Source organism: Argiope bruennichi, chromosome 10, assembly GCF_947563725.1.
Source record: "Argiope bruennichi chromosome 10, qqArgBrue1.1, whole genome shotgun sequence".
In the NCBI taxonomy this organism is placed as follows: Eukaryota; Metazoa; Arthropoda; class Arachnida; order Araneae; family Araneidae; genus Argiope; species Argiope bruennichi.
The window spans coordinates 32743316-32771220 of record NC_079160.1 but is presented as its reverse complement, the minus strand read 5'-3'; the positions used below and the strand labels follow the sequence as shown (position 1 = coordinate 32771220).

At 26.2% G+C, this 27905-nt stretch overlaps 1 protein-coding gene across 28 annotated transcripts in view; it reads right to left on the bottom strand.

Annotated features, from left to right (window-relative positions):
• Positions 1–27905, bottom strand: part of LOC129987967 (basement membrane-specific heparan sulfate proteoglycan core protein-like) — a 273803-nt gene that overhangs the window by 69557 nt on the left and 176341 nt on the right. For 23 of the 28 annotated variants that reach the window (XM_056095992.1, XM_056095993.1, XM_056095996.1 and 20 more), the window contains 27 exons: positions 26928–27035; positions 26699–26815; positions 25716–25838; positions 25020–25130; positions 24809–24928; positions 23699–23812; positions 23502–23612; positions 22959–23069; positions 22745–22852; positions 22245–22355; positions 20310–20426; positions 19576–19692; positions 18025–18141; positions 17817–17933; positions 17457–17567; positions 16503–16610; positions 16102–16212; positions 14602–14718; positions 12343–12453; positions 11614–11670; positions 10132–10362; positions 3451–3597; positions 2578–2697; positions 2362–2493; positions 1512–1799; positions 1081–1205; positions 210–422 (listed from right to left, as the gene is read on the bottom strand). In XM_056095992.1, coding sequence (XP_055951967.1) covers positions 210–422; positions 1081–1205; positions 1512–1799; positions 2362–2493; positions 2578–2697; positions 3451–3597; positions 10132–10362; positions 11614–11670; positions 12343–12453; positions 14602–14718; positions 16102–16212; positions 16503–16610; positions 17457–17567; positions 17817–17933; positions 18025–18141; positions 19576–19692; positions 20310–20426; positions 22245–22355; positions 22745–22852; positions 22959–23069; positions 23502–23612; positions 23699–23812; positions 24809–24928; positions 25020–25130; positions 25716–25838; positions 26699–26815; positions 26928–27035 — 3473 coding nt within the window. The remainder of the gene's footprint in view (positions 1–209; positions 423–1080; positions 1206–1511; positions 1800–2361; positions 2494–2577; positions 2698–3450; positions 3598–10131; positions 10363–11613; positions 11671–12342; positions 12454–14601; positions 14719–16101; positions 16213–16502; positions 16611–17456; positions 17568–17816; positions 17934–18024; positions 18142–19575; positions 19693–20309; positions 20427–22244; positions 22356–22744; positions 22853–22958; positions 23070–23501; positions 23613–23698; positions 23813–24808; positions 24929–25019; positions 25131–25715; positions 25839–26698; positions 26816–26927; positions 27036–27905) is intronic. The other 5 variants (XM_056096004.1, XM_056096018.1, XM_056095995.1 and 2 more) reach the window with 4 other exon arrangements.

Below are 27905 nucleotides of genomic sequence, written 5' to 3'. Positions count from 1 at the left end.
CTTATTAAAAATCTTAAAAAGCAATTGCTTAATCATAATAAGAAATAAACTGAATCGAGGAAATAAGTGAAACAAAATTCACAAATCTTACACAATACAAAGGATAAATAAAAATCTTTACATAGCAAGAATGAATATTCTAAAAATTATCATTTTTGAATTGCTCCCCTTTATTAGTAAGCATTGGAATTTAAAAAATTATTGTGTACCTGGTTTCCTAAAAATTCTGGTGGTAGACTCCAATAATGATATACATCTCGAGGAGCATCATTACGTACATGTGCTTCAACTTTGTATTCTCTGTTTGCAGAATTATACTGAATAGCATTTTGATTTGGTGTATACCTCTGACCAACATCCTCATAATTACCTCTACCATCTTTTTGTAATGCAACAATAGCAATTTCAGTTTGAAGAGGAACCTAAAGAGAAATTGTATATAAAGGCAATTACAATCATGAAAACATCCTTTGTTTGTTAATAAAATTATGCCAGATCTCTGTCCAACAACTTTCATCCAGCAAAAATTCATACCTTGATATTCATATGAAAGAAAGACAAATTTCAAAATAAGAAAATTAAACATTCTTTTTTTAAAATTATTATTCAGTAAATTTAAAAGAGATACTTTAAGTGAAGATGATTTTTTTTTTAACTTTTTGTATTAATAAAACATTGTCAAACCTAAAAGGAAGATGGCACGGAAACTTTTATGAATCAAATTCATTATCATAAAAAGAAGTCTTAGGAAGACTAAACACAAAATTTCACTTTAAATGCACAAATATAACTTTTTTATCTAGAAAAAGCTAAAATATGTAAATACATTAATTCTGCAATTAAATCACACACTTTGCATTTCAAAAAATTCCTATTTGGAATCAATTTTTTTTTTAATTTACGTTTTTAAAAAATTTAATTTAAAAAGCAACCAGCTTTGAAATTAAACATCACTTTATAAAGTAATTTAACAAACATAAGCCTTAACATTTGTTAGAAAATATTTAGGAGAATATAAAAAAGGAAGATGATGGAAAAGCTAAGAAACATTTTTTAAATGAAAAGTAGTTTAATACTAACTTTAATGACATGTAGACTGCTACTGTAGCATGTTTCTGTGACACTAAAGCAGAAACATCTCAAGCAGTCAGAAGACACAGAAGCTTTTTCATTGAAAAGAGGAGGTCGACATACTCCAGCTTTAGCTGCAAATGAAAGCTTTTTCAATTAGATGTGTTTAACAATTTAGAAATATACATACATTTATCCTCTATTTAGGAAATGAAACTTTTAAGTATATTTTATATGACTTTTAAAACAGCTTTATGACAAAGAATATTTTTTTTTGTCATTAAATTATTAAAAGCCACCAATGTTTTATTGGCAGCTTTTATTCATGGCTTAAAATGTAGCTATTTATATCTATATACTTCATAATATAAAAATGTAATAAGGTTTTCATAATGTAAAATCTATAAAATTTAAACATACACAAACAAAGTAATACATACGCTTCACTACTAAAATAGTATCGGGTATAGCTAGTACACTGTCTTTACTGTTGATAGCTTCACAACTCCATGCACCCTGGTCTGTTTGCCTAGCTTCTCTAACGGTGACAGTTCCTCTTCCATTTTCACTTGAAACAGATACACGAGGTCCAGAAGGTATATTTCCCCAGTTCAATCTCCAACTGATTATAGGTGTTGGATTACCAACTGCACTACAAATAATAGTCACTGTTTCTCCTTCTTCTACAGTCAATGTCTCAGGTGGTGGTTGTGTAATAGTAGGGGAAGCTAAAATAAATAATGAATTTACAAGTTACATATTTCTGTTATTAAATAACAGAATAGAATTGTTGCATAGAATAAACATTAATAAAAAAATAGGTTTTATAGAATTTTTTACACTAATGATTTATAGATAACAATATTTAATTTTTTTTATTTAAATTTGTAATGTAATCTTAATTACATTTTCATGAAACAATTGCAGGGTTTCGTCGGCTTCCTATAAGATGATAAATCCAATTTGAACATTCATTATAATTTTAAACCATTTAAGGACTTAAGAATTTATGTTTAAGCACTTTGTATGATAATGATTTGATTGCAACTTTAAGCATCAAATATCTGTAAGTTAATCTATAAGCCAAATGTTACTGCTAACAAAACATCTAAATAGAAAGCAAAATCTAGCAATACTTCAGTAGACTATCCTTGGCTAGCATCATTTTTTTTTAGTGTAATCAAAGAGTTATTCAAAGAGTACCCCTCCCTGCCAAAAAATGTGAAATTATAAAGAAAGGAATATACTATAGAACCAGATAGCATTTCCACATGAATAAAAAGTACTTACCACAGCCAATTTCATCTGATTTATCTTGACAATCAAATTCGCCATCACATTGGAAGCTCTTAGGTATGCACTGGTCACCAGACAAACAACGGTATTCATCATAACGACAAGGTGAGCCAGCAGGGTTAGGGCCTATGCACAGAAGAAACAATCAGTAAACTTTTTCTCTAAATGAAATTATTGCTGAAGTTTATTTTTCGTTTTTTAAAAACTTACTGCAAGATTTCTCATCACTGTTATCACCGCAGTCATTATCACCATCACAACGCCATACTTTAAGAACGCACTTCTTATTATCACATTGAAATTCATTAGGTTGACACTGGTGCTGGTAATCTAAAACAGAATACATCGCTTGAAGAATCCTACATAATTCTAAGAGTTTTGCAATATATCTAAAATCAAGAATCTAATTCTTTAATGATTTCTAATTTTCAAAATTTTATAAATTATATCTATTTTAATTCATAAAAAAAATAAATTGATTCAAGTGTACAGAATTCTAACAAGACAGAATAAAACCAGAAATGATGGGAAAATATGACTACCTTCTTCGCTACAACTATATTAAAACTATCAAGTTAAATATAGCAAGCATTACCTATTTGCACCTCAAACAAAAATCAATAAATTATAGACATCATAAAAAATTTTAAAAAATTCAGAAAATGTAGTAAGATTTAAGCATATTATAATCTATTCTACTTTGATAATAATCATGATAAAATGAAAAAATTATTTAATATTCAAAAATCTTTAAAATTTTAAATACACCATATAAAGTATAAAAATAAGTTAAATAGATATTTCTCTTACTATTGTATTACATTATCAAATAATTAATAATAAGTTATTCATTTCTTTTAATAATTAATTAATTTAAAATAAGTATTTTTTTATTCTTCTATTGTTCTTCAAAATAATAAACCCTAGAGCAATAGACTAATAATATTTCACACATAAGCACATGGTAATTAATATATTAATGAAATTACTGATTATTTGATTAATTGTGGATCAATTTTTATAAAAGCTAAAACTTTTTTCTAAAATAAGATGGAATAAGAATAAAGAAGAAGAAAAACTCACCACAATTCTGTTCATCAGATCTGTCTGTACAATCAAAGTCTCCATCACAAGCATAAGCCCTGGGGATACACTCACCATTTTGACATGTGGCTTCGGTTCTAGAGCAGGCTCCTGGTGGTCGTGTTGGTCGAGAAGTGGGAGGTACATCTGAAGTATTTAAAAATTAATAAAAAATTGTTCAACTCTAAAATAAAATAAGCTATTCATTCATTTGAATGAATTTTATATTACTTAGATGTAACTAACTTTAAAATCTAAATTCATCAAGTACAATAAGCAATATTTAAAAGAAAATACTTCTTTACTGTCAAGATATGTATCAAAGAGCTTTTTGACAAATTTTTTATATAAAATTTGTAAATCTTTCATTTTTTATTTCAGATTTGCTGAGATTAATAATAAGGCAATACAAAAAAAGAAACAAGATGAAAGCACAGCTTTCAAGTTTTACAGTTCCCAGTAGATGTATTTGTAGCAGCCATTTTCTATTTGTGCCTCTCCCTTTTACCAATTAATTCATAAAGAATAAAATGTTATTTTAAATTCAAAAGACTAAACAATATTATTAGACATTAAAATACATAGTAAATTTTACATTTGGGTATACAAGTTTTATAACCTTATTGATTTAGGTAAAAATAAAAGCAATTTGGAAAGCAATTCGTAATTTAGATTAATCCAATGTTAACTCCAATTGCATTTTCTTCAAATTTTTTGCTCACTTTGTCAATTTAAAATATTTAAAGATCATTTCTAATTGATAACAAGTTATTAAAGAACTAATAAATTTATTTAAAAATTTCATTATGCATGATTATAAATATAAAACCCATCCCGAAGTATAAAAATTTATGTGGGCAAGATTTGAAGATTATATTAATGGATGGTAATTATTGATATTTAAATTATTATTAAAAAGTTAAACTAAAAATGAAATATTGTATCTCAAAGCACAATATTAAGTTTGATTTTTCTTCCATATTTCTTACAATCATGCATTTTTTTTTAATTTCTCCAAAATAACTTTTAAATTAAAATAATAAATATTTTGTTATTGTTGCGAATCAATTACTAATTTAATTACGAATTTTACTCTAAGGTTAATGGAGTTATTAAGGAGATTCATACGGGAAAAAAAAAGAGTCAAAATGTATCTTTACATTTTAGTTAGAATTTAAAATTAATCCCATGAAAAACAAAATGCTAAACTGAACAATTATATTTATTTTCAGAATGTTTTTAGAATCATAACATATTAATGTAAGATACATCAGCTGTCCAGGAATTTTATTCAAATATTATCAAAGTTCTTGAATTTCAAATTAATGAAGTCCCAAAAAACTAATGCTGATTTTAAGATGAAAAGAACACGATAGCCTTAAATAATTAAACATTTGGTAGTCAATTAAACGCTTTTGATTATTAAAATATCCAAGAAAATCTTCAATACCCAAACAGTTACAAATTTTACGATATTAGTTAAAGTAAGGTAAATCTAGATGTAAATTTAAAACTTTTTTTTTTCATTCTTTGTTTTTAGGAATTTATATAGAAAAATTATTTAGGATAAATTATGGAGCAAGATTATTTGTTCCTCACAGGAGAAATAAAGCGTTTATAAAGTCATTTGCAAGTTAAAATAGTTGTAACTTTAAGAGCATGTGCCACAAAAAGGATTAGATATCTAAATATAATTTGTCCTACCCATCCTCTTCTTTATAAACTTTATCTAATTTTAACTTAAATTTATTTATTTTTAAAAACTGTTGTTGGATTATGGCTTCACTAGAAAAGAAAGTAAATTGTTTTTGGTAGATGAACTAAAATCAATTACTAATTTAGAATTACAAATGATACATCCATATACAAGTAGCTAAAAAGAATTTTAATAGATTCTTTAATTTCTTTTCTAGCGAGAATATTTTTTTGAAAGAGAAAAAATTAAATCAAACTAAATGCAAACAGTGGTAGTTTTCAAGATTTTTTTTAAAATTCAATATCAACTTTCCTACTTTTACTAACTATTTTATTTATTCAAATTTTAGCTATTTTATTTTTAACTAAAATCATTACATAATTTATTAAGTAAAATTATTACATAAATTACTACATAATTTTATTTAAGAATATACCAGGACAATCTTCAAACTGGATTCATCATTTTTTTTTTAGTCTATTTTTATTCTATCTTAATGCATTATAAACTTAAGAGTTATTATTTCTAATTTAAGTAGTCTTATTTATTTACATAAGGAAAAAATAAAATAGTTTTAATGAATTTTGAAGAATAAACTGTAATCAATAGAAATTTCAAACACATAAAATTAAATTTTACATGAAGTACAATTTAAAGTATCATATCATATTTATATCTATAGGAACTTTGCTTACCAAGTGGCAACAAAAGAATGCCGCAAGAAAGAAAAAATTTACTTATTAGTTTAAATCAAAAGATATTGAACTTTTTTTTTATCAAGCATATATCAATTTTCAATGAACTAGAAAAAATAGTAGGCAAATTTTCTTTAAAACTTATTAGAAATGAATTTAGTTATAATACAAAAACAGATCATTTTAAATAAGATCCCCGACTAATGATTTTAAATTCTAATCACATGTTGAAAAGTTATCAAAGAATTCAGAAATTTACTGCATGTTTTTTTAAGCCCTTTTGAAAATATGTGCACCAAAACTTATTAATCGTATAATTACCTCATCTAATATGTCATGAAAGCAAGGAGAGAAATTTAAATAATCCAATAACAAATCAATTTCGAATTTTAATATAGTGAAAAGTTAAAGACTTACTTATGATAAATCAAAATAAAATCGAAAAGATTAGCTATTTTTTCATACAATGGAGTTACAATAGATAAAATAGGAAGCACAGATGAAAAGATTAAAAACCCCAATTAGAAAGGCCAAACCTTTATACAGAATATGCATAGATCATGTATAGCCTCCATTATAAGTAATAAATTAAAACTGCAAGGTTTAATTTAACAGCATTAGCAATTTTTCTTTACAGTAATGAAACTTGGAAACTTACTACTTCACAAAAGCAGAAATTACATGTTCCCTAAACTACTTGCTTCAGAAAAATTCTTCACAATATGTTGACCAAATAAAATTTCAAATATTGATTTGTATAATAAAATTTCTACTAAACCTATTTCTGCCAAAATTAAAAAATAGCATTGCATGTATACTTAGAATACTGCAAAATAATAATACAAGAATTGTATTGATATGAATTGGATGGAAAGAGAAAGACCAAAAGCTATGTGGCTAGACAAAAGCAATGTTTTGGGGTGGACTAGTCTGGGATGTGGCCAGGGTACAGCACAACAGCTTTACAGCTATTGTGGCCCCTATGCTTCTGTTTGGTGTAGAAAAAAATGATGATTATGGAAAGCTTCAAGGTGTACAGTTTTTTTGGAAATAAGTATAATCAAAAATAGCTCAAGCTAGTGTGACTGAAGATAGCATTCAATTAGTAGAATTGGACAGCGTCCAGATGGCAGCATGGTGATGGAAGAAAGAACAAGCAATGTAGATGAGAGTGGCAAAAAACAGTATTAGAGTTCTTAATTAAAACAAATATAAAGAGAAGGGGGAGAAATTTATTCCAAGAGCATTCTTCATAAGCCTCAATGCATTGATAATCTTCAAAATATTAAATTTACAATCATTGTTTGTAAACTGATTTTTTTACAAAACAAAATGTGCACCCTCTTTTCACGAGTGAAATATTAAATAGATTATTGCAATAAATCGAACTGTCATTATTGAACTGTTTGTGAAACAGATTCCAAGATTTTATTTCTTATATAACTTTTAATATCCATTGAAAATATTTGCTATACAATAAACTGTTGAAATCAAGATAAGACAATGTAAAGATTTATTGCTCCATTCCTGTATTTTTCCTCCAAATACAACTGAGATTAAAACATGTCAAATACTTAGTATAATATTAGATCAAAATTCTGATTTCCAAATTTATTGACATTTAAATAGAATATTTAATTCTGCAGAGAATATCCGTCTGCTTCATGGAAAAAATAATTAACGATTTACAGTTTCTTTAAACAGTGTGACTAAACTATCCTATCTACTTTTTTTTTGTGAAATTTTAAATATTGAAATGATTGAGAATTTAAGAAAAACATCAAATATCTACAAGAATGTTCAGGAATTAATTTATTGTAATTACTGTTATAATCTCTAAGAATTTCAGAAGTTATTTGGGAAACAAAGTAATTATATGATGTCATATCAAATAAAAACAACACATACGAAATTATTCACTTTAACGATAAACAGAATTATTTTTTTCTTACAAAACTTTTGTTTTTAAATATTCCAAGCTTTTTTTAATAAATAAAAATAAATTGGCTTATAGTTATTCTTGCATCTCCACTCATCATATGGATAATCACTGCAAATATAGGAAATCAATTTTTGAAGGCAATCAAACAAATTAAAATTATTGTATCCAATCAATCATATTGAATTGAAAAAAATTATACATCATGCTTTAATAACGTTTTGTAATAATAACCACACTCATGCAATGATGCCACGAATTTTATTATCAAAACTACATCAATAAATATTTTATACTAACATTAAATAAAGAAGATAAAAAGCATTAAATGCTTCAAGCAACTACACTATGTTTCATCATGCAAAACCTTTTAAAAAGAAAGAAATCCCAGCCCAAGTAAAAATTTTATTGAAGTCAAATCAATGACAAAGAAACTGAAGTATAAAAAATACTTTATTCATATGGCACCATTTCAAGCATCTAATACAACTAAAACACATACAGCATGCAAAGTACAAATGATTCAGTATAGCATGCTTGCAAAACATGCTTACTTCCAGAAACAGAGTCATACCTCCAACATTACTGGACGGGAAAGACGTTCCATAGAAAGGAACAGCTACAGAGCAAGGTCAGTTTTGTTAATACATTGAAACTAGAAAAAGGCCGGATATTCATTTAGAAGATAAGATTTTTTTTCAGGCACAAATTCATTCACCATTCTATAAATCAGTCACATTATGAATTGTTTTACAGTCAGGCTAATTTCCATGTTAAATGTTAGTAAATTAATGCTAGTAAAAGCCGCTTAATGTTTTATAAATGTTTAAAATGCAAAACAAGCAGCGGATTATTAAATACTTCAACTGAAATAGTTATACAATTTTGTAAGGCATAAAGTAGTATTCATCTTGACTAGTGTAAGATATCACGAATTGAAAAATATTGGATATTAGTTATGTTGTAAAATATATATTAAAGTGATTTTATTACCACAAACTAGCTTAGTAAATTTAAACTAGATTATACATTTTATTTTTTCAGCGAAGCTGTAAATGTAATTGATTTAATACAGAAACATTAAACAGATTCTGTCATGCTTAAGTCATCACACTTTGCTCAAATTAAATAAATTTTCTAGATAATAAATGTCTTATTATTGCAAACATTTTCTTTCCAGTTCAAACAGATATTCAGAAAACAATACATTTCTCATTAGAAAAAAATTAAAAATACAACCAAAAACATTTGGAATGGCAAAATAGGTAATACTAAGGATAAAAGTTTCTCCTGAAGTTCAAGAAATAAAAAATAAAAATCATTTCTATTTTAATGAATATTAAACACAAAATTTTAAATGTTCCTTGCATTTTTTAAAGTATGAAATATTTAAAAGACTTTAAAAAAAGTATTTACATCATTAATACTAAATGAAGAATTAAATATCTGTAACAAAAAAAAATTATATGGAAATAATTGCAGGGTATTTTCAAATATTTCTCTATGAACACAACCAAAAGTATAGATTTATTAAAAATATCACAGTAGAGAGTAATTAATGAATGGAAATGTACGAAAGGAACAATATCGTTCAGGAATATGCATAAAGAAATACAATATGGCAGTCACAGCATGAAAGAGTATTTTCAAAATATCCATTATAAAATATTATTTCTTTACTGGATTAAATTATCATTTCATACAAAAAAGTAGTCTCCAGTAATAATTATTTAATTAAATAAAATACATTGAACATTAACAAGCAATTGATATAAATATGATAAAAAGCGTGAAGCTTAGCATTAAGCATAAAACATGTCTTCTAATACTAAAAACACAGCTAGTTCCACTTATAAATATAAGCTCATATTAAAACGCATTGTTAAATATATAAAATAGTTAAGACAACACGGTATAAATTCACAAGATAAAAAAAAAACTCTATCCAAATTAATTATTTAAAATTCTAGGGACAAATATACATCTAAAAATATTTTGCATTTATATTTCAATATTTTGCAATATATAAAGGAAATCAGTCTTGGTTCTTTTCAAATTAGTCAATTCATAAGAAGAAACAAACAAAAAAAAAAAAAAAAAAACAGCCATTTTTCGGAGGGGAGAAATAACTACTTTCAACTAATTGGTTTAAAACAATACTAAAAAAATTTTAAATAAATCTTTTTTTTTTAATTTAAAAGCCTCTAAGAGGCATCAGTCTGAAATTATTTATTGAACTGGTTCATTTTTCTATAAATAACTCCCTAACCAGTAAATAACCTCAATATTTTATTTAAATCTGCGACGAAGCCCCCAAACTTTGGCAAGGTCACAATAATCAGCATATTTACATGGTTGAACAGAGAGGAATGCAGCTTTTTGTGCACTTGATGTTGTTCCTCGTGATGGGCCAGCTGAAGTACATATGTAGACACCACTGTGTTCTGGTTGAATGTTGGGAATGGTAAGACGACCATTTCTGTCAGTGTAACCAGGAGGCATAGCCAGATTATCAGCTCGAGTCCATTTCACAGGAGACCTACGAGTACCTTCATCACGGCAACGGAATACCACCTCTCGTCCTAAGGAGCAAAAGTTTACAGCAATAAAATTTTGGGATATTAATGATTAAAATGACAAAATATCATTCTAGGCAAACTTTTTGTACAGTTAACTATCATATAATTTATTACAATATTACTTATAACTTAATATTAATATTAACTTACAATATTAATTATAACAATTATTTGTAACAGTAGCTAACAGTAATGCAGGCTAATTTCAGGAAAAATTAACTTCTATGAAAACAGTGGCATACACAGTTCTGTATTAGCTATAAAAAGGTGAAATGAAATACAGTTCATAGAAAAAAAAAAGAAAGAGAACAAATTGATTTTTTTTCAACAATATATTTACTTCGCCTTCATGATAACTATACATAAATTTATTTAAGAGTAAGAAAAATGTCTAGTCTATACTTGATTTAATACTGTTTTTTAACATTTGTAATTACAAAGAAAATTACTTAATACATCTTCTTTTCTTTTCTTTCTTTTTTTTTTTTTTTTTAAATTAAACATAGTTCTAAGAAGACATAACTTTCTAAACGATGATCTATTAAGACAAGAATTACCTGAAATATATGATGGTACAGTTCCTTCTTTCGTCAAAATGTGCAAAACTATTTCCTTAACTTAATGAAATAAATAAATAAATTTACAATTTAAAATCAATTCAATGATTCTGAATATCTCAAGCTTAATTTGTGCAAATTCAAAAATAATGTGTTTGTTTAAAACTTGACAAACCTTTGGAACATTATAACTAAATACTGTTTTTAGTTTCACTCGCAAAAATGTTGCAAATTCAATCATCTTGTTTGAAAAATGTTTTTTAAAACAAAAGCAGCACAAAAATTCAATATTGTGAATCCTTAGCAACTGCTTTATATACACAAGTTATCATGGTTATACGAAATACAGAAAATCAAAAATTAGGTTTCAGTTACATAAAATACAGATGTTTATTAGATCCACAAGAAGAAATAATAACTTTTAAATATACTAAGCTTAACTTGTGCAAAATATACAGATTTTTAAAATAACTTTTTATAAAAATCTAATTTCAAATGCACGGGAAAGGAGTCCTCTTAAAAAAAATTATAATTAAAATAAAAGGAAAACTTTTGTCTGAAACTGTGGTCTCAATTATGTGATAGAAATATGAAACAGTTGCAGTTGTTCAGACTAGATTTATCCATGGAAAATTAAATCCATCTGCAAACTGTTAAAGCGTTTATTTAATAATATGGATATTGCATGAGCTTTTACCTTGTCTGATACTCTGCCTTTCAGGATATACCTTGATGTTGATTCCTCCTTCAGGTGCTATAAAGAAATTTATATAATTAGAAAAATATTAAGGAAATGCATATTAGGTTAAAATCGAAAAGAACTAAACTCATGTTTTTCATAGACTGGCACATTTGTCATAGAATGAAAGTATAATGATGAATTTAGTTTCCGTTTCTAAAAATATGGTAGTAATATCATACCATATTTTTAATTAAAAAAACATCCTCTGAATTTCATAGCCATGAGACATTCAAAAAAATTATCTATTAAAAATGACAATAATTTCTTGATTCTTGAAACTTAATGCCACAGTAATATGATGATTTCATAGACTTCATGGCAGAAGTTTTCAACTTATTATTTAATTTTAAAAATTCTTTTAAACTGGTACTGATTGCTTATATAATAGCATTTTGATAAATATAAATAAGTATGCAACTTTGTTAATTTTTAACAGGGAAAATTTAATTTTTCAAAGTTGAATCACAGAATTCATCTGAAACATTTAATGAAATTATAGATTAAATTGGTTTTTAAATAAGTATTAAAATTATTTAAAAATGTAAATAAAAAGGAGTACTGTTTACAAAAAATATTCCTTTAAAACGAGAATTTTAAAAATAAGATAATCAAAAACAATTTGTGTTTTTGTTACAACAGAGTATCCTTAAAAGTTTCAACTAATGATTCAAAAAGTACACTTACCACAATCAGATTCATCAGAATAATCACTGCAATCAAAGGTACCATCACATCTTTGGTAACGCTCAATACACTGTCCATTTGCACAAACATAACCTCCAGCCTGACAGGCCCCTATTTAAAATTAAAAATTTTAAAAATACCACTAAATTCTTTTAAAAATGCAAGAAGAAAATGAAAGGAAGCAGATAAATTAATCACAACACTATGAGAAATAAATGTAACTTCTATTGTTAAGTGCTGCAAATTACATATCTGAAAGTATTCAAAAAAGGTAATGACATATCTTCATCTAATAAAACCAAAACAAGATATATAAAATACTAATATTTTAGAAAGTATTCTGGAAATAATTTTAATAAAACCTCATGTATAAGATTAGTTTTTTTCAATATAAATGTAAAATTAAATTAAAAATACATATTAGAAACATGCAATTTTTTTCGATAAAAAAAGATTAATAAACAGTACGATTTTATATTCAATGATACTATCACAGAAAATAAAGGAAGAGAATTCTAACTATTTTATAAACTAAAAAGCTTGATGTTTTCAAAAGAATAATATGCTAAAATATTATACAACAAATATAATTTTAATATTTTCACTAAGTATCTTTTGTTCAACAAAACAAAAATTTTTAAAAATGTTCCAACAGTTTTTTTTTTACAAGGTACTCTATCTAAACCCAGGAATGAAAACTGTATAACTTTTAATAAGCGAAAATATGTATAAAAACTAACTACTTAATTTCTTTATACACCTAATTTTCGATTTACACAACTGATTGGTTTCACAAAAATGACATAAGAATTGAAATTATAACAGATTTGAATATAACAAACACATACATAACATCATTATATAAATAGCTGATCTCTGCACCCTTCATATGTTTAAAGATGATGGTATGAATATAGTAGTAAAGGAAATATTGATTTGTATAAATCAGGAAGTTAAAACAAAAAGGTTAAGGAAATTGGAGAATAAGAGTTATTTTAAGTAAGAACTAATATGTACATTGCATAATTCATAAGAACAGCAATTAAGAATACATTAATTCTATTTTATCTTTAATTATAAGCAGCACATTTCATTCTCCCCATCCTTTAAGTGATAACTAAATACTGCTAATAGTAAAATAATTACAAGGTATGGTATGCCTGTTGAATTTTTATGTGCGACACCATTATAAATCATAATGATCACTATCATTAATTATAAGAATTATAATTTTTTAATTGTCAGTTGTCTTTCAAATCAATCATTTTAAGATATTTTCAGCTGATTTTAAAAGATTGAAAAAATTAAATAATTCAATGGTTATTTATATCTTATTTAACAATTTTTATTTATTTATTCTGAAATTAAAAATAAATTATTAAGTTAGAACTGAATATTTTAAACTTCTTTCTGTCATTCCTGTCAAATATCATTCCTGTCTCGTGCAGGCCTCTGGTGTTTACTAATTTTCCTGGCTTACAGTTATGATACTGATAGTAAATTATTTATCCAACTTCAATTCATTTTATATACATTGCTTGATGCAAATATACAGTTAAGAATTTTAATATTGCTTCCCTGCATAGTCGCTTTCATGATAAGGAAGTTGTACAGATAGTTCCAACAAATCATGAATACATATGCCAGATAAGAGACTCTGGAAGTTGGTGACAAAATCAGATTTCAAACACAGCAAGAATTTTGACACAACTCCATGAGAACATACATTGTGTCTATCCTTTTAACACTTTCCTTGTCCTGTTACAAATATTATTTTTTTTTTAAAAGCAGGAGTCAGGACCGAAGTCAGTCAATTAAGTGATTGAGCTCCTGTGTATAATTGCGAGTTACCTCTGGGTGCTTTGTGCTGTTAGGGTTATTTATTAACAGTTTGCTACTTACATGCTGCTGTTTATTGCAAGTTCTATTCTTGTTTATGTTTTTGACCGAATTTTGTTACCTATGCATTTTTGCTGCTCTGTAGAATAAATTTGGTATGTTATTGAGATTTTCTTTAATTACTATTTTCAGCTAGGTAATAGCACCTCCATAATTATACTTTGAAATAAGCAAATAAAAAAAATTCTGAAATTTTTTACACTTTTTTTTTTATTTGATTGATCTTGTCAAACTAATATTTAAGTGCAATGCTAATAGAAATTCTTACAAATTTATTCAAACATAAGTCAAAATTGTGAAACAAAGTCTGTGTAAATTGAAGTTTTTGGTGCATTAATAACTATACTAATTTCTACATACGACAATCCAATTCATCAGATCTGTCAGGACAATCAGGCAGGCCATCACAGTATTTTGCTCTATCAATACATAAACCAGTCACACAGCGAAATTGAGAAGGTCGGCAAAGCCGAGTTTCTAAGAATAAAATGAGATGCAAAAAGAGCAGAGAGTTGTTAAAAATAGTAATGGGAAAGAAAACAGTGTTATGCATGCAACGTTATGTTATTAGATTAATAGGAAAAAAGAAATGAAGTACAAGCATTATTTAGATTTAAAATTTCAAAATTTTATATAAGGTAGATGACTTTTATATAAGAAAGATGGCATAAATGAATTTGTTCAATATGATGTAAAGTGTTTTATTTTGAAAATGTGTAAAAGTTATTTTTCCTTTTTGATATTCACTTATTGCAAAACCAATATATATTTGGATGATTTAATTTGATATAATTTAGGAATAAAGAAATTCAGCAATATTTAGAAGATCTGTCCCAGAAAAATTACTATAAAAAATTGTTATTATTTACAATATGCGACTTCAATTTCTTTCACCCAAATTTTTTTTAAATTTCACAAACTTTCTGAAAAAATATTATAAATAAATGTACTTATGAAAAATCGGTATGATTTTATTTATTTAAGAACACATTTTGTAAAAAGTTGGAGCAGATTTAATTTTAATAATAACAGCAGATTTATCATTATTGTAATTAGAATGCAATTATCATTAAGTACTTGCTCAAAATGGACTGTGCATAAAAAACAAAAAGTAAAGATTTTTTTTTTTCAAAATATTATCTATAAAAAATAAAAATAGCAGTTTTAATAACTGAAAGCATGTTGTTTTATTAGTATATACAGCTGTTCACATATAGCTTTATACCAAAGAATATCGCATGTAAGAATTCTATAGCTTATAGGCATTTCATAAATATATAATTAATTTAGAATGTTAATTATAATCACATCTAACCAGTTTACAATGAGGGTTTTTGTTTGTTTATTAGGTATTTTAGAGTTTTTACTTGATTGACAATTGAACAAAATTCAGCATGACATTTAAGAAATTAATTAGAATAAAAAAATTAAATGTTTAAACTAACATTTGCAAATGTAAAACTCAACTTCATTTAATGCTACTTAATGTTATTATCCATTAAAACAATACAGAAACATCATTTTTAGAGTATATTCAATTTCCAATGCTTTAAATTAGTTTTAATTTTTTTAGAATATTTTAATTTCATTATTAACAGTCCAACGATCATACAAAAAGATTATTTTGTCAATTAAGAATTATAATTTAATCCTTTACTTTCCATACTGAGAGTGTAGCATGTTTTAATTTTAGAAACCTCGCATCAGGAAGTATAAAGAAGTAATTTTTGTAATAACACTATCATGAGAATTTAAAAATTTTATTGCTTAATTATGTGCAATTTATTTGAAAAATCTAAATAATTATGGTTGTAATGATGAATTATATATGAAACATTTATAAAATCTAAAGAAAATTACCACATTCCTGTTCATCAGAATAATCTGCACAATCATATAAGCCATCACATCGGAATATGTCATAGATACATTTGCCATCCCCACACCTAAACTCATCAGTATCACATTCCTCTGTTTGAAAGTCAGTCAATTAAAAAATTAGAAGAGAATGTTAATAAGAAAAGAATTTAGGACAAGGCAATTATATCATGCATGAAAATAGAACAGTTAGTAGAAAATAGAAAAATCATTAGTAGTAATTATGGCAAGTAACCATTCATTGATATTTCTTCCATACAAATAAGAAGGCTGAGCATGAGGTTAAATAATATAAAAAATCTAGTTATCATATTGCAGTTGCATTTCAACTACAATTAAATTCCAACCACCTCAAATAACTTTTTCAAAATAACATTGCTTACGGCAGTCTCTCTCATCAGATCCATCATTACAATCGGGTATACCATCACAACGTGATCTACTATCCACACATTCACCATTGTTGCACTGGTATTGTGTAGGTGTACAACCTATAAATAAAACGAGAAATTAAATAAATGTTTGAATAATAATTATTTTCTAAAAAATTCTGAGGTAACAAAACTAATAAATTAAATACAAATTTTATAAGTTTATATTATTCCTCTTCTAGATTTAAAAAAAAAAAAAAAAAAAAAAACTTAGGATAATATTTCCCATCAAGTAAATTAAGATTTTCCCAAATTTGTAAAAAATAATTATATAATTTTGATACAAAAAAAAACCTTTTTCCATCTAGCAGATACGAGTACATATAAAGAGGTTAATTAAAAAGAATGTACTAAGAAATTAAGTAAAGTGTAAAAGAATGTACTAAATGAAAGAATAATTAATTCTGTAAATTAAAATGAACCATTCTGAATCAATGAAATTCCTGATACATTTTGTATTTAGAAATTTGAAGGGGGGGGGACATATGATATCCAAATTTTCATGATGATCTTTAGGGACATAACAAACAATTAGAAAACTGTAATTATAACTGTAACTATACCACTTTCATAAAATATAAGATCGCTAAATAAGGATTGATACAAAATTGTTGGATAAGAAATAGCAGTAAAGTAGTGAAGTTAGTGAAAAAACAGCAAACAGGGGCTAAATCTTTGCCTTTTCTCATCTCATATATCGACAACTGATTTTAGAAAAACAAGCAAAAGCATTATTCTCATGGTATAAAGAAAATTTAAATTTTTTTTATCCATTCCTCATTAAACTATTTACATTAAAAAATAGAATGATGTCAAAAAGTATCAAAACTGGAAAAACAATAGAAATATAAGAATTTAGAGAACAAAAGTCTGTCTTAAAAATTTTTAAAAACTCAATCAACTAACCACAATCCTTTTCATCAGAGCGATCAGGGCAGTCGTTACGACCATCACAACGTACTTGGGATTCTACACAAGATCCATCTCCACACTGGAACTCGGATGGTTGACAACGAGCTTTAAAAATAACATTTGAGCATTATCATCAATAACTAAAAAATTCGTCAAATAATTGAATATTTTATTGCAAATATGATAGTAAATTATTAATATTTTCCATGTAAATTAAGAACTTTGAATATACTAACTTATACTTTGAATAATAATATTTGAAAACTACAAATGTCAATGCTTGTAACAAGTGAAGATGGAATTAATTATATTTAAAAGTGTTGTATAGTCTAGAAACAGAACTCTGTAACGCACCACAGCTAGTTTCATCTGAACCATCAGAACAATCATATTTTCGATCACATTTCAAGCTTGAATCTATGCACTGACCATTTGTACAACGAAACTGATTAGCTCTGCATGCTTCAGCGACTATAAAAGCGTAGAAAGCAGAAAAAAAATTAAAATCTAAAGCCAAGAAAGAAATTAATTTTTTAAATAAATAAAACAGAATAGGTCATACCACAATTAAACTCATCAGTGCCATCCCTACAATCATACTTTCGATCACATTTTAGAGCAATATCAATACATTCTCCACTACGACAGCGGAATTGATTAGCACTACATGTCACAGACGCTACAGATAAATAGAAACTACAGATGAAAATATAATACATGCAACTTTAAAAAAAGCATAAAAAAGTATTTGCACATGCAATCATGCAATCTACATTATTATCATATACAAGTAAAATATACTATTCAGACAAATAAAGAGAAACTACAAATAAAAATATTATACATGCATATTTTAAAAAAAAAAAAAAATTTGCCACAAAGAATACATGCTCATGCAGTCTACATCATAAATGCAAATTACATGCAATTCTACTGCTTCATTAAAACATTATAAAAATAAATAAAAATTTATATTAATAAAAAATAACTGAATAAAAAGAATGCATAAAAAAGAAAACAGGCAAAAGTAGAGATAGAGAAAACTTTTACATATGCATTATATTTTATAACTTCAGAAGAAAACCTATAATTAGAACTTTTTTTTCATTTAATTTCAAATACTACCTTTTCACAACTATACAAACAATCAGGAAGAATTTATTCAACAGAAATATTTTATCTTGCAACAACTTTGAAGTCCTATTATTATTCAAAGAGTTAATTTCAACATCAGCCTTAAACCCATGCTAACAAAACTGAATTTTATTTTACTTTTTAGATGAAAAATAAAATAAGTATACATGCAAACATGTATTAGATCAATATACTAATCTTCAGAATTGAGAACATAATTTTGCTTATTATTTTACAAATCAATTTGAATATATTGAAAAAAAATTATCATTTTTGATGAAAGCATCTAGCCTATGATTCGCCTAAACTTAAATAATCTGTACACAATTAATTTAAATTAAAATTAATTTTTTAAAAGCCTTCTATTACTAGATAGCAATATTCAAATAAATTTAACATAGCAATAAATTTAATTTTATTCAGTTAAATACTTTTACATTTCCATTTTGATGACTATATGCATAGCAAATAAATATTGTCAAAAATTTCATTTAAAAAAAATTTTTCTTGATTAATTACAATAATGAATTAATAAAATGTATAATGTGTGAATAAAAATATGTCAATAAAAATGTCAAGGCGATCAAAATTCTTAAGTATATAGTTCCAAAAGCATATATGATGATAAATTTAAGAGATTAATGCGATATTTCAAAAAGGCATAAAAACGTTATCTGAAGAAATTTAAAACAGTTTGAGATTTTAACAAAAAAAGTATTACAAATTTCTATGATATGGACTCTGGAATTTCAAGCAATATCACCATGCACAAAACAAAGATAAAATTGATACACGCTCATATTTTACAAAAATAAAATGTATCGTATTATAAAGATCAATATTTTGTTAACAAAATCTTTGTTAACAGAAACTTGTTAACAGAAACTTGTCATCTAATACATAGACAAATGGAGCTATAAATAAAACACGATGCAAAATAAAAGGAATTTTAAAAAAAGGGTGATCAATTAAAACCTACCACAATCTAATTCATCAGACCCATCCCTACAATCATATTGTCTATTACATTTCAGACTGCTCTGAATACATTGACCATCACTACACCTGAATTCATCAGGTTGGCAAGCTTTTGGCTCTAAAGGAATAAGCAAACATTCATGCAAACAAAAAATAAAAATATATGCAAAAAGTAAAATTTAAAAAAAATGCTATCAAATTATAGACTAAGTTTTGTATGAATGACATGACTATAAATAACTATAATTAAACGCTTACAATTTTTAAAATGCAGCCCGTTTAGTAAAAATTATTAAAATCTTATAAATTAATAAGATTTAACAAATAAAGAATATCTGATTGCATTATGTTGATTTATTGTAGAAGTTTTTAGTTCTTCCCAATTTAGTGATATTTTTAATACACCAAGTTTAAAGTATCAAAATTCCTAATATTATATTTCAGTATTAATATTTTTTAAATTTCTTAACAAATATTTAAATTGAAACAGTTTAAAAGCAAAACAGAATTCAACATTTCCAGTATTACACAACAGAATAAGCATTTTTTAATAATTATATGCATCTTATATACATCATTTTTTAAATTAATAATTTTTGCATTTCTAATTTTTTTTCAATACAGCAAATTTATAATCGAAATAAAAGTGATTTTATATTTTGTCAAGCAATAAATAATGAAAAAGCAAAGCAACACAAATGTAAAAACAATAAATAAGCAGCTTAAGCACCATACCACAACTAAACTCATCAGATCCATCTCTGCAATCATATTTCCTATCACATTTAAGCGAGCTGGCAATGCATTCACCATTATTACACCTGAATTCTTCAGGACTGCAAGTTTTAGCCTCTAAAATAAAAATTTTTAAAAATTACAGCAAATTATATACAATGATTAAGAAAAACCAAAGGCAAAATGCAATCCATAATAATAAATAGCAAGAGAAATTCAATCAAATGAAATCAAGCCAAACCAAATCTTCAGACATCTTAATAGTTCATATCCCTTGTACAGTATTATATATTTAAAAATAAGAACCTCCATAATAAACCAGTGATCAGACTTACTGTCATTTATGCAAACCCAATTAGGAGATCTTTTTCACTAATGTGCCATAATATCATATTGAAGAGGTCTATAAATAATTTCATCAAGAGATTATGACCATGAAATTCTTCTTTAAAATATTCTTATCTCAAATGTTAATTATTAACATATATCTTATATAATGAATTTTTAATATGTATCTTTCTGCTAATGACCCTGCAATTCCAAGTATTTTTTAAAACCTTAAATGAAATTTAATGTTACAGTTTCTCCAAATTGGCAAATTCCGGACAAAATGTCTCTTACCATCTAGAATAATATATTTGGCAACTTCAAGTCATTCAGTTTCATTCTTGGTTCTTTTTATTTTTTTAAATCAAATAAACTAACTTGTAATGACACATCTCTTAAACAACTTTTTTAAAATTAGTGAAATTATGATACAGTAAAATTTTGTGAAGAGGTCATGTCATATCTCTTAAAAATCACAGAATTCAAAGCTGAATTTCCACTCTCACAATTTGTTCGGCACAGCAATTTTGATTCAATTAATATAACATTAAAATAGCAACTTCTGACCTTGAATCAGAAAGGACAATATAAAGTGCATGTACTGAAAAAATTAAATCAGAAATCTAATAGAAACTAATGACCCCTTCCTCAATGCAGAGAAGAAAATTTATTTTGTACTCTACTGATGATGGAGGATTCATGAGTCAGAAAGGAGAACATAAAATGCATATACTGAAAAAATGAAATAAGAAATCTAATATAAAAACTAATAACTCCTTCCTCAATGCAGAGAGGAAAATTTATTTTGTACTCTACTGAGGGTGGAGGATTCATCAGTCAGAAAGGAGAATACAAAGTGCATATACTGAAAAATAAAATCGAAAATCTGATAGAAATTAATTACCCTTTCTCAATGCAGAGAGAAAAATTAACTTTGTACTCTACCGAGGATGAAGGATTCATAGTTACTAAATACAGAACAGAAACCCACTTTCAAGACAAGTATAAATTTTTTAATTCTGAATGATGACCAAATGAGTTTTTCCTATGTTTACAGAAGTTTCTCATCAATATGACCCTGGGAAATTGAAAAGTAAATCAAATTTTTCAATCTTGGAAAAACACAAATAAACAAAGTCAATAACCCAATTGAGTAAAAAGGCATTTTTGAAATAAAAGTGTGATAAAAGCAAATTTAAATTCTAGTTTTTTTTTGTTTTGTTTTTAATAAATGAATAATCATATGTGTCAGTATGTATTCTGTCTCCCAGAAATGAAATGTTTTCAAAGTGAGCGATTTTACTAGGAAGGAAAAGTGGCCACTGAAGAGAGATTCCAGCATACAAAGAAGAGTTGCATTTGTTATTTCTCTCAAACTTATGTATCTTCATGTATCTTTCAATGAAATCCTGTTTAATGGATTGTTTATTGGAAAATGGACTGATTATTGATATCTCAAATTTCTTACAATTAAATAATTTCCTACTTTATACGATACAAATGAATATTTCTATAGATATTTCAAAACGAGAGAAGTCCTTAGTTGTAGAATCATCCACAAACTAATTTAATCCACCATCAAGCATGAAATGCATAATAATTACTTACCACAATTTTCTTCATCCGAATTGTCAAAACAATCTCGCCTGCTGTCACAACGCCGTCTTAAGTCAATGCAAGTTCCATCACCACATCTAAACATGTTTTCAGCACATTTTTCTAAAATAATTTATGATTAAAAAATCATTGCATAAAATTTCAAACAATCTCAATCAATAACAAAAAATAATTAGTGTTTTGAATGACTTCAAAGTTATATGAATGAAACAAAACTTTAAGATAATTATTTCTGCAAAATGGAATACAGAGTCTCTTTTTATAAACATATAATACCGTTTAAATTATGGTCTTTACCAAGGGATAAAATCATTACAAAATATCTATAAGACTAATATTTTATTAATATCTATAAATACGCCAAACAATTTAAGATTTAGCAATTTTAGATATACAAAATCATTTCAACAAAAATTATTTTAAAAATATTGAAATTGAAAAAAATAGAATTATCGCTTAAAATTTTTCAAATTTATCAAATTCGCACTCACCACAGTTAGCTTCATCCGATCGATCTCTACAATCAGGGTAACCATCACATCTCCTCCTTTCACTAATACATGTTCCCTCACCACATCTAAATTCATTTGCCTGACATTCTAAAAAATATTTTGAATGCTTATATAAATATTTTTTTATAATAATAAATAAATTTTAATCATAAATGCATAAACATAGATGATAAATAATATGCAAGATGCATACCACAATTTTCTTCATCAATGCCTTCACTACAATCTCTATTACCATCACAGCGTTTTGAAACATCTACACAGCTACCGTCTCGACAAATCACATCTCCAGGTTTACAAACTCCTGAAATATAAATACATCTTAAGCATTCAAAACACAAACACTCTAAAACATGAATTATTGGATTGGATATAATCTAACAAAACACACAATCACTATCAATTTAAGACAAAGTAATATAATCAAATACTTAAATTTCACTATCAACAGATTCCTCAAATTATGCTTAAGACGCAATTAAGATGCAGACTTATGCAAATTATGCTCATATTAAAGAATTTGGTACGATAAAAAATATTTTATTGCAATTCCAATTATGTCATGATTTGTTAAAGCAAATGAAAATGAATATTATTTTTCAATAAATAATCCAGAAATTATAAAACAAATTTTACTAATAATACACAAGAAACACTCAATCATTTGAAAACTTACAATCTTAATTCATATACATAATAACAATTTTGTATTCAAAAGAAATATATATATATTTACCACAGTCCAGCTCATCCGAACTATCAGCACAATCTGATCTTCCATCACATTTTCGCCTTTCATCAATGCACTGTCCATTTTTACATCGGAACTGACCTGGCTGACACTCAACTGAAACATAGATAAATGCAGAAATCAGAGAAAAGGTTTTAAGAAAGGCAACCTTAAAAATAAGAAAGGTAATTAATTCTACATACCTGGACAATCAGCTTCATCTTCTCCATTGGGGCAATGACTTCGACCATCACACCTCTGCCTTGATTCAATACATTGACCATTGTTGCATACATATTCACCAACACCACAACGGCCTAAAATAATACCATTAAGTAATAAATAATAATTCTCATTTTAAAGCCTCATTTCAGAGATGAGTAATTCTTCAATTAACACTTTTTAAAAAAAGGAGAATATAATTATATGATATAGCAAAAAAATAGGTTTTCTGAACATTACAAACCCTAAAAAGTAATGTTTTTAGATATATTGTGGCCCTAAGCAGTGTATAATATAAGGCTTTTTTATTAATATATTTGTCTATTTAGTTTCAATTTCCACATATTTTGAGCTTAATGAAATAAGCGAGGATTTATTTTAAAATTTTTAGCAACATTGTAAATATGCATGTATTTTCAGTGCAATTGCCCGAGTTCAATGTTTTGTAAAATAGAATAAGTAATTTTCGAGAGAAAATGCATATTTTTACATTTATTTACTTATTATAATTTATAATTGTACAAAATTTATGTTTGAATGCAATAATATTAAAGTAAATTTTTGCTATTTATAAACAGTGTAGTACTGTAGCAATTATTTGTTTGGCAGGTAAGCTATTAGCTTTTTAATCTAACTTCCTAATTCCTAACCCCCCCCCACTTCAACCTAGTAACCTAAAGTTCTGGTGTAAAATATGTAAGGTATCTGGTGGAAAATGTGTGCTGCTTATAATCAATAGCAGAATTCAAACTAGAATTGAAATTATTTATATTATAAATGAATGAAATTAAAATTTGATTATATATGCAAATATAATTTATAATACAACATATGTTCATACTCAACATATTCATATAAGCAATATGTTCATATTCAATGCAATATGTATATAATATTTAATGCATAAAATCCAACCTGAACTAAAATTTTTATAATACCAATTACAAGACAACGTATAAATATAAGCAATCCATTTTCCATTAATTGCAAAAGATATCAAAAGTACTTTTAAATGGTTCAATAAACTTCTCAGTTAGGTTCTTATTTGTAGTACAAAATTCATAAATTTTAAAAAGAAACAAAACACTTACTACAAATGCTTTCATCATCGCCATCTTGACAATGCACAATACCATCACATTTGATAGTCTGATTAACACAAGTTCCATCCCGACACGTAAAGTCCGTAATACGGCATACAGGCTTGATTTCTGAAATAAAATAATTTTTATATAATACTAACGTAGATAGACTTAAAAAAAATTATTGTAATTAGTATGAAAAGATAATTGCTACACATACCACAGTTATTTTCATCCGAGCCATCTCTACAATCAAATGCACCATTGCATCTCATTTTGATGTTGATGCAAGAGCCATCACTACAACGGAATTGATTTTCAGGGCAGGTTCCTACAAAGCATATATAAGATCAGTGTTAATTGTTATTATTACTAAATACAAGCCACACAATGAACCATCATTTAACAAAGTAATAATTATTTACAATTACATGACAATAAAAGCAAACAAGATTAAGAGAAAAACCATATTAGTTCTAGAAACCTAGCAAAGCATAAATAAATTACAATTCGGTAACAGAATACGATACATTGAACATCAACATACATTCCATAACAGCACTAACATTTTAACTATAAAGTAAGGCACATTAATAGAAAGCAAACTCCCCCCCCCTCTTAAATTACCACTTCCAGCTGTATTAAATGCAGGCATATAAAAGAGAACTGTCTGATTGAGTAAAAATGCTACATAAACTCTTATAAATAATGAAAAGCAATTTAAACTAGTTTGCAATTCCCTGATGCAGTAAAGCACTATCATTTGGATGGATATACAAATAGAGGAAAATTCCAAATAATATCAATATGTTTCAAATAACAATTAAATATATAAAATTTTGAAAGACAGTTAATACACTGTTTTAGATTAATAAAATACATATAAATTCAAAATAAGAAAATTAAAAATACTAACCACAACCAGATTCATCTTCTCCTCCAGAGCAATCTATGTTACCATCGCATCTCTGAGCAATATTCAAGCACATGCCGTCACTGCATCGATACTGATCAAAACGACACTGAGTGGTAGGCCTACCTATACAAAAATAATTCCATTTTCTTTTCTTAGATCAGAAGCGATATTTATTCTGAACTTTCAAAAATATGTTAACTCAGTAATTATAACAAAGACAGTCAGTAACTGGGAAATTTGTACCCAATATCTACGGCTCCAAAATAAGCAAATAATAGTATTTTAAGAAGTTAAACATTTAAAAACTTCAAAGATGAATTCAGAATACTTCAGTACATTGAAATACAGGAGACTTATTACCTATTATTGTTCTTTAACATGATTTTTCAAACATTATACTTTTGATAGAAATAAATACAATTTCTTTAACCCTTTCGAAGTCCTCTCCGGTTCCGAAAATTTCTCAACAGCGGTCCTCTGCTTTTCATCGCATTAGAACAAACGAAAATAAAAACTCAAGTAAACATTTACAAAGCATTTTAAATGTTTAAAAGTTTTAAGATGATGAATATTTGAAGTATGTTACAGCCACCCAGCAGAAGTTTCACTTGAACACGCTAGATGCATTACACATGATGAAGAGGTTAAAAGCAATGTAAAATCCCTATTTTTATATTGCTGCTGATGATTCAGACTGAATCTTAACATTAAAAAAATGGAGTAGATGCATTTAGATAGTGGAAAAACTCTTGAAGTATTCGATTATTTCCGTGAATAGGTTTCATTAAAAGGTTTTCATATAGAAAAAAAAAATGCATATATATTGAACATATCAATAAATAATGTTATTACAGAACACTAGAGAAGTAAATTTCTATTACAAGAATTCAGACATAAATAATCATCGAAATTAAAGCATTTAGTCCATACAAAAAAAAAATCGATAATTATATACATTCGATAAAAAAAATTAAGTTACTCACGGCAGTCTATTTCATCTGAACCATCTTGACAGTCATACTTCCTATCACAATGAGCAGATGCTGGAATACAACTTTTACCATCAGCACATCTAAATTGACCTGCTTCACATTCACCAGCTAAAAACAAAAATTTTACCACATATTAAACATGATCAGTTTTTATCAACTTAAATAATAAATGAAAAATTAGAAAACATTATCATAAATGAGGCATAATCTAAAAACTTACGACAATCTTTCTCATCAGAACTATCTTGACAGTCACTATATCCATCGCATCGTCTTCTTAAATCAATACAGAATTTGTTCTCGCACATAAATTTATCAGATGGGCAAGCTACAAAAATAAATTAACATCAAATGTAGATAAAAATCAATACAAATATATCAATAGTAAAATCAAGAAACAGGACAACTTACGCTTATGTGGTTTCCCTGATTGCAGCACATTAAAAAAAATTGCATATTTGCTTAATGACATCATATTAATTTGAAAGAAAAATTTATCAACTTATTATAATCAACTTATTCTACGTAATTATAAATAAATCAAGAAACAAATTATTGTATATTTTTATTCTTAACTTTTTTTTTTTTTCAAAAGAAGGGACATTAGCAGAGGAAATAAACACAAATACTACAAATAAACTATATTAATCAAAATAAGAAAGCAAATAATCATAAAAATTCTAAATTAAAATAAAGTGCCATTAAATAATAATAATGACAATAAAATAATTATAAAAGATATTCTGCTATCAAACAAAAATGTATTTTAAAAACATACAAAATATTTAAATGTTTTTAAGGCAAAAAAAAAAGTTTTTTTTAATCTAAGGAACTTCATTTCTAAACTCATGTAAGCATGTAACATGATCAGAAATAACGATATTTCCATCACTGCAAAAGTTGAAAGTAAAAATGAATCCTATCTGTAATATATTTGAAGATTACAAATAATTATTTTTTATTAAACAAATTTCTCAATTAAGTCTTACCTGGTCTCCTCCTACCTTTAGCATAAAAGATAAGAAAAAGATATTATAAATTAAATAGTAACCGCTATTTTACACACAAAAAAATTCAATGCAATTAAGTACTCATTTATATTATGGAAAGTGGTTTTTCAATAAATGAACAATTTACAAATAATTATAGCTACTCTAGCAATCACAGAGAATTGTCATATTACACGAGCACCTTTTTT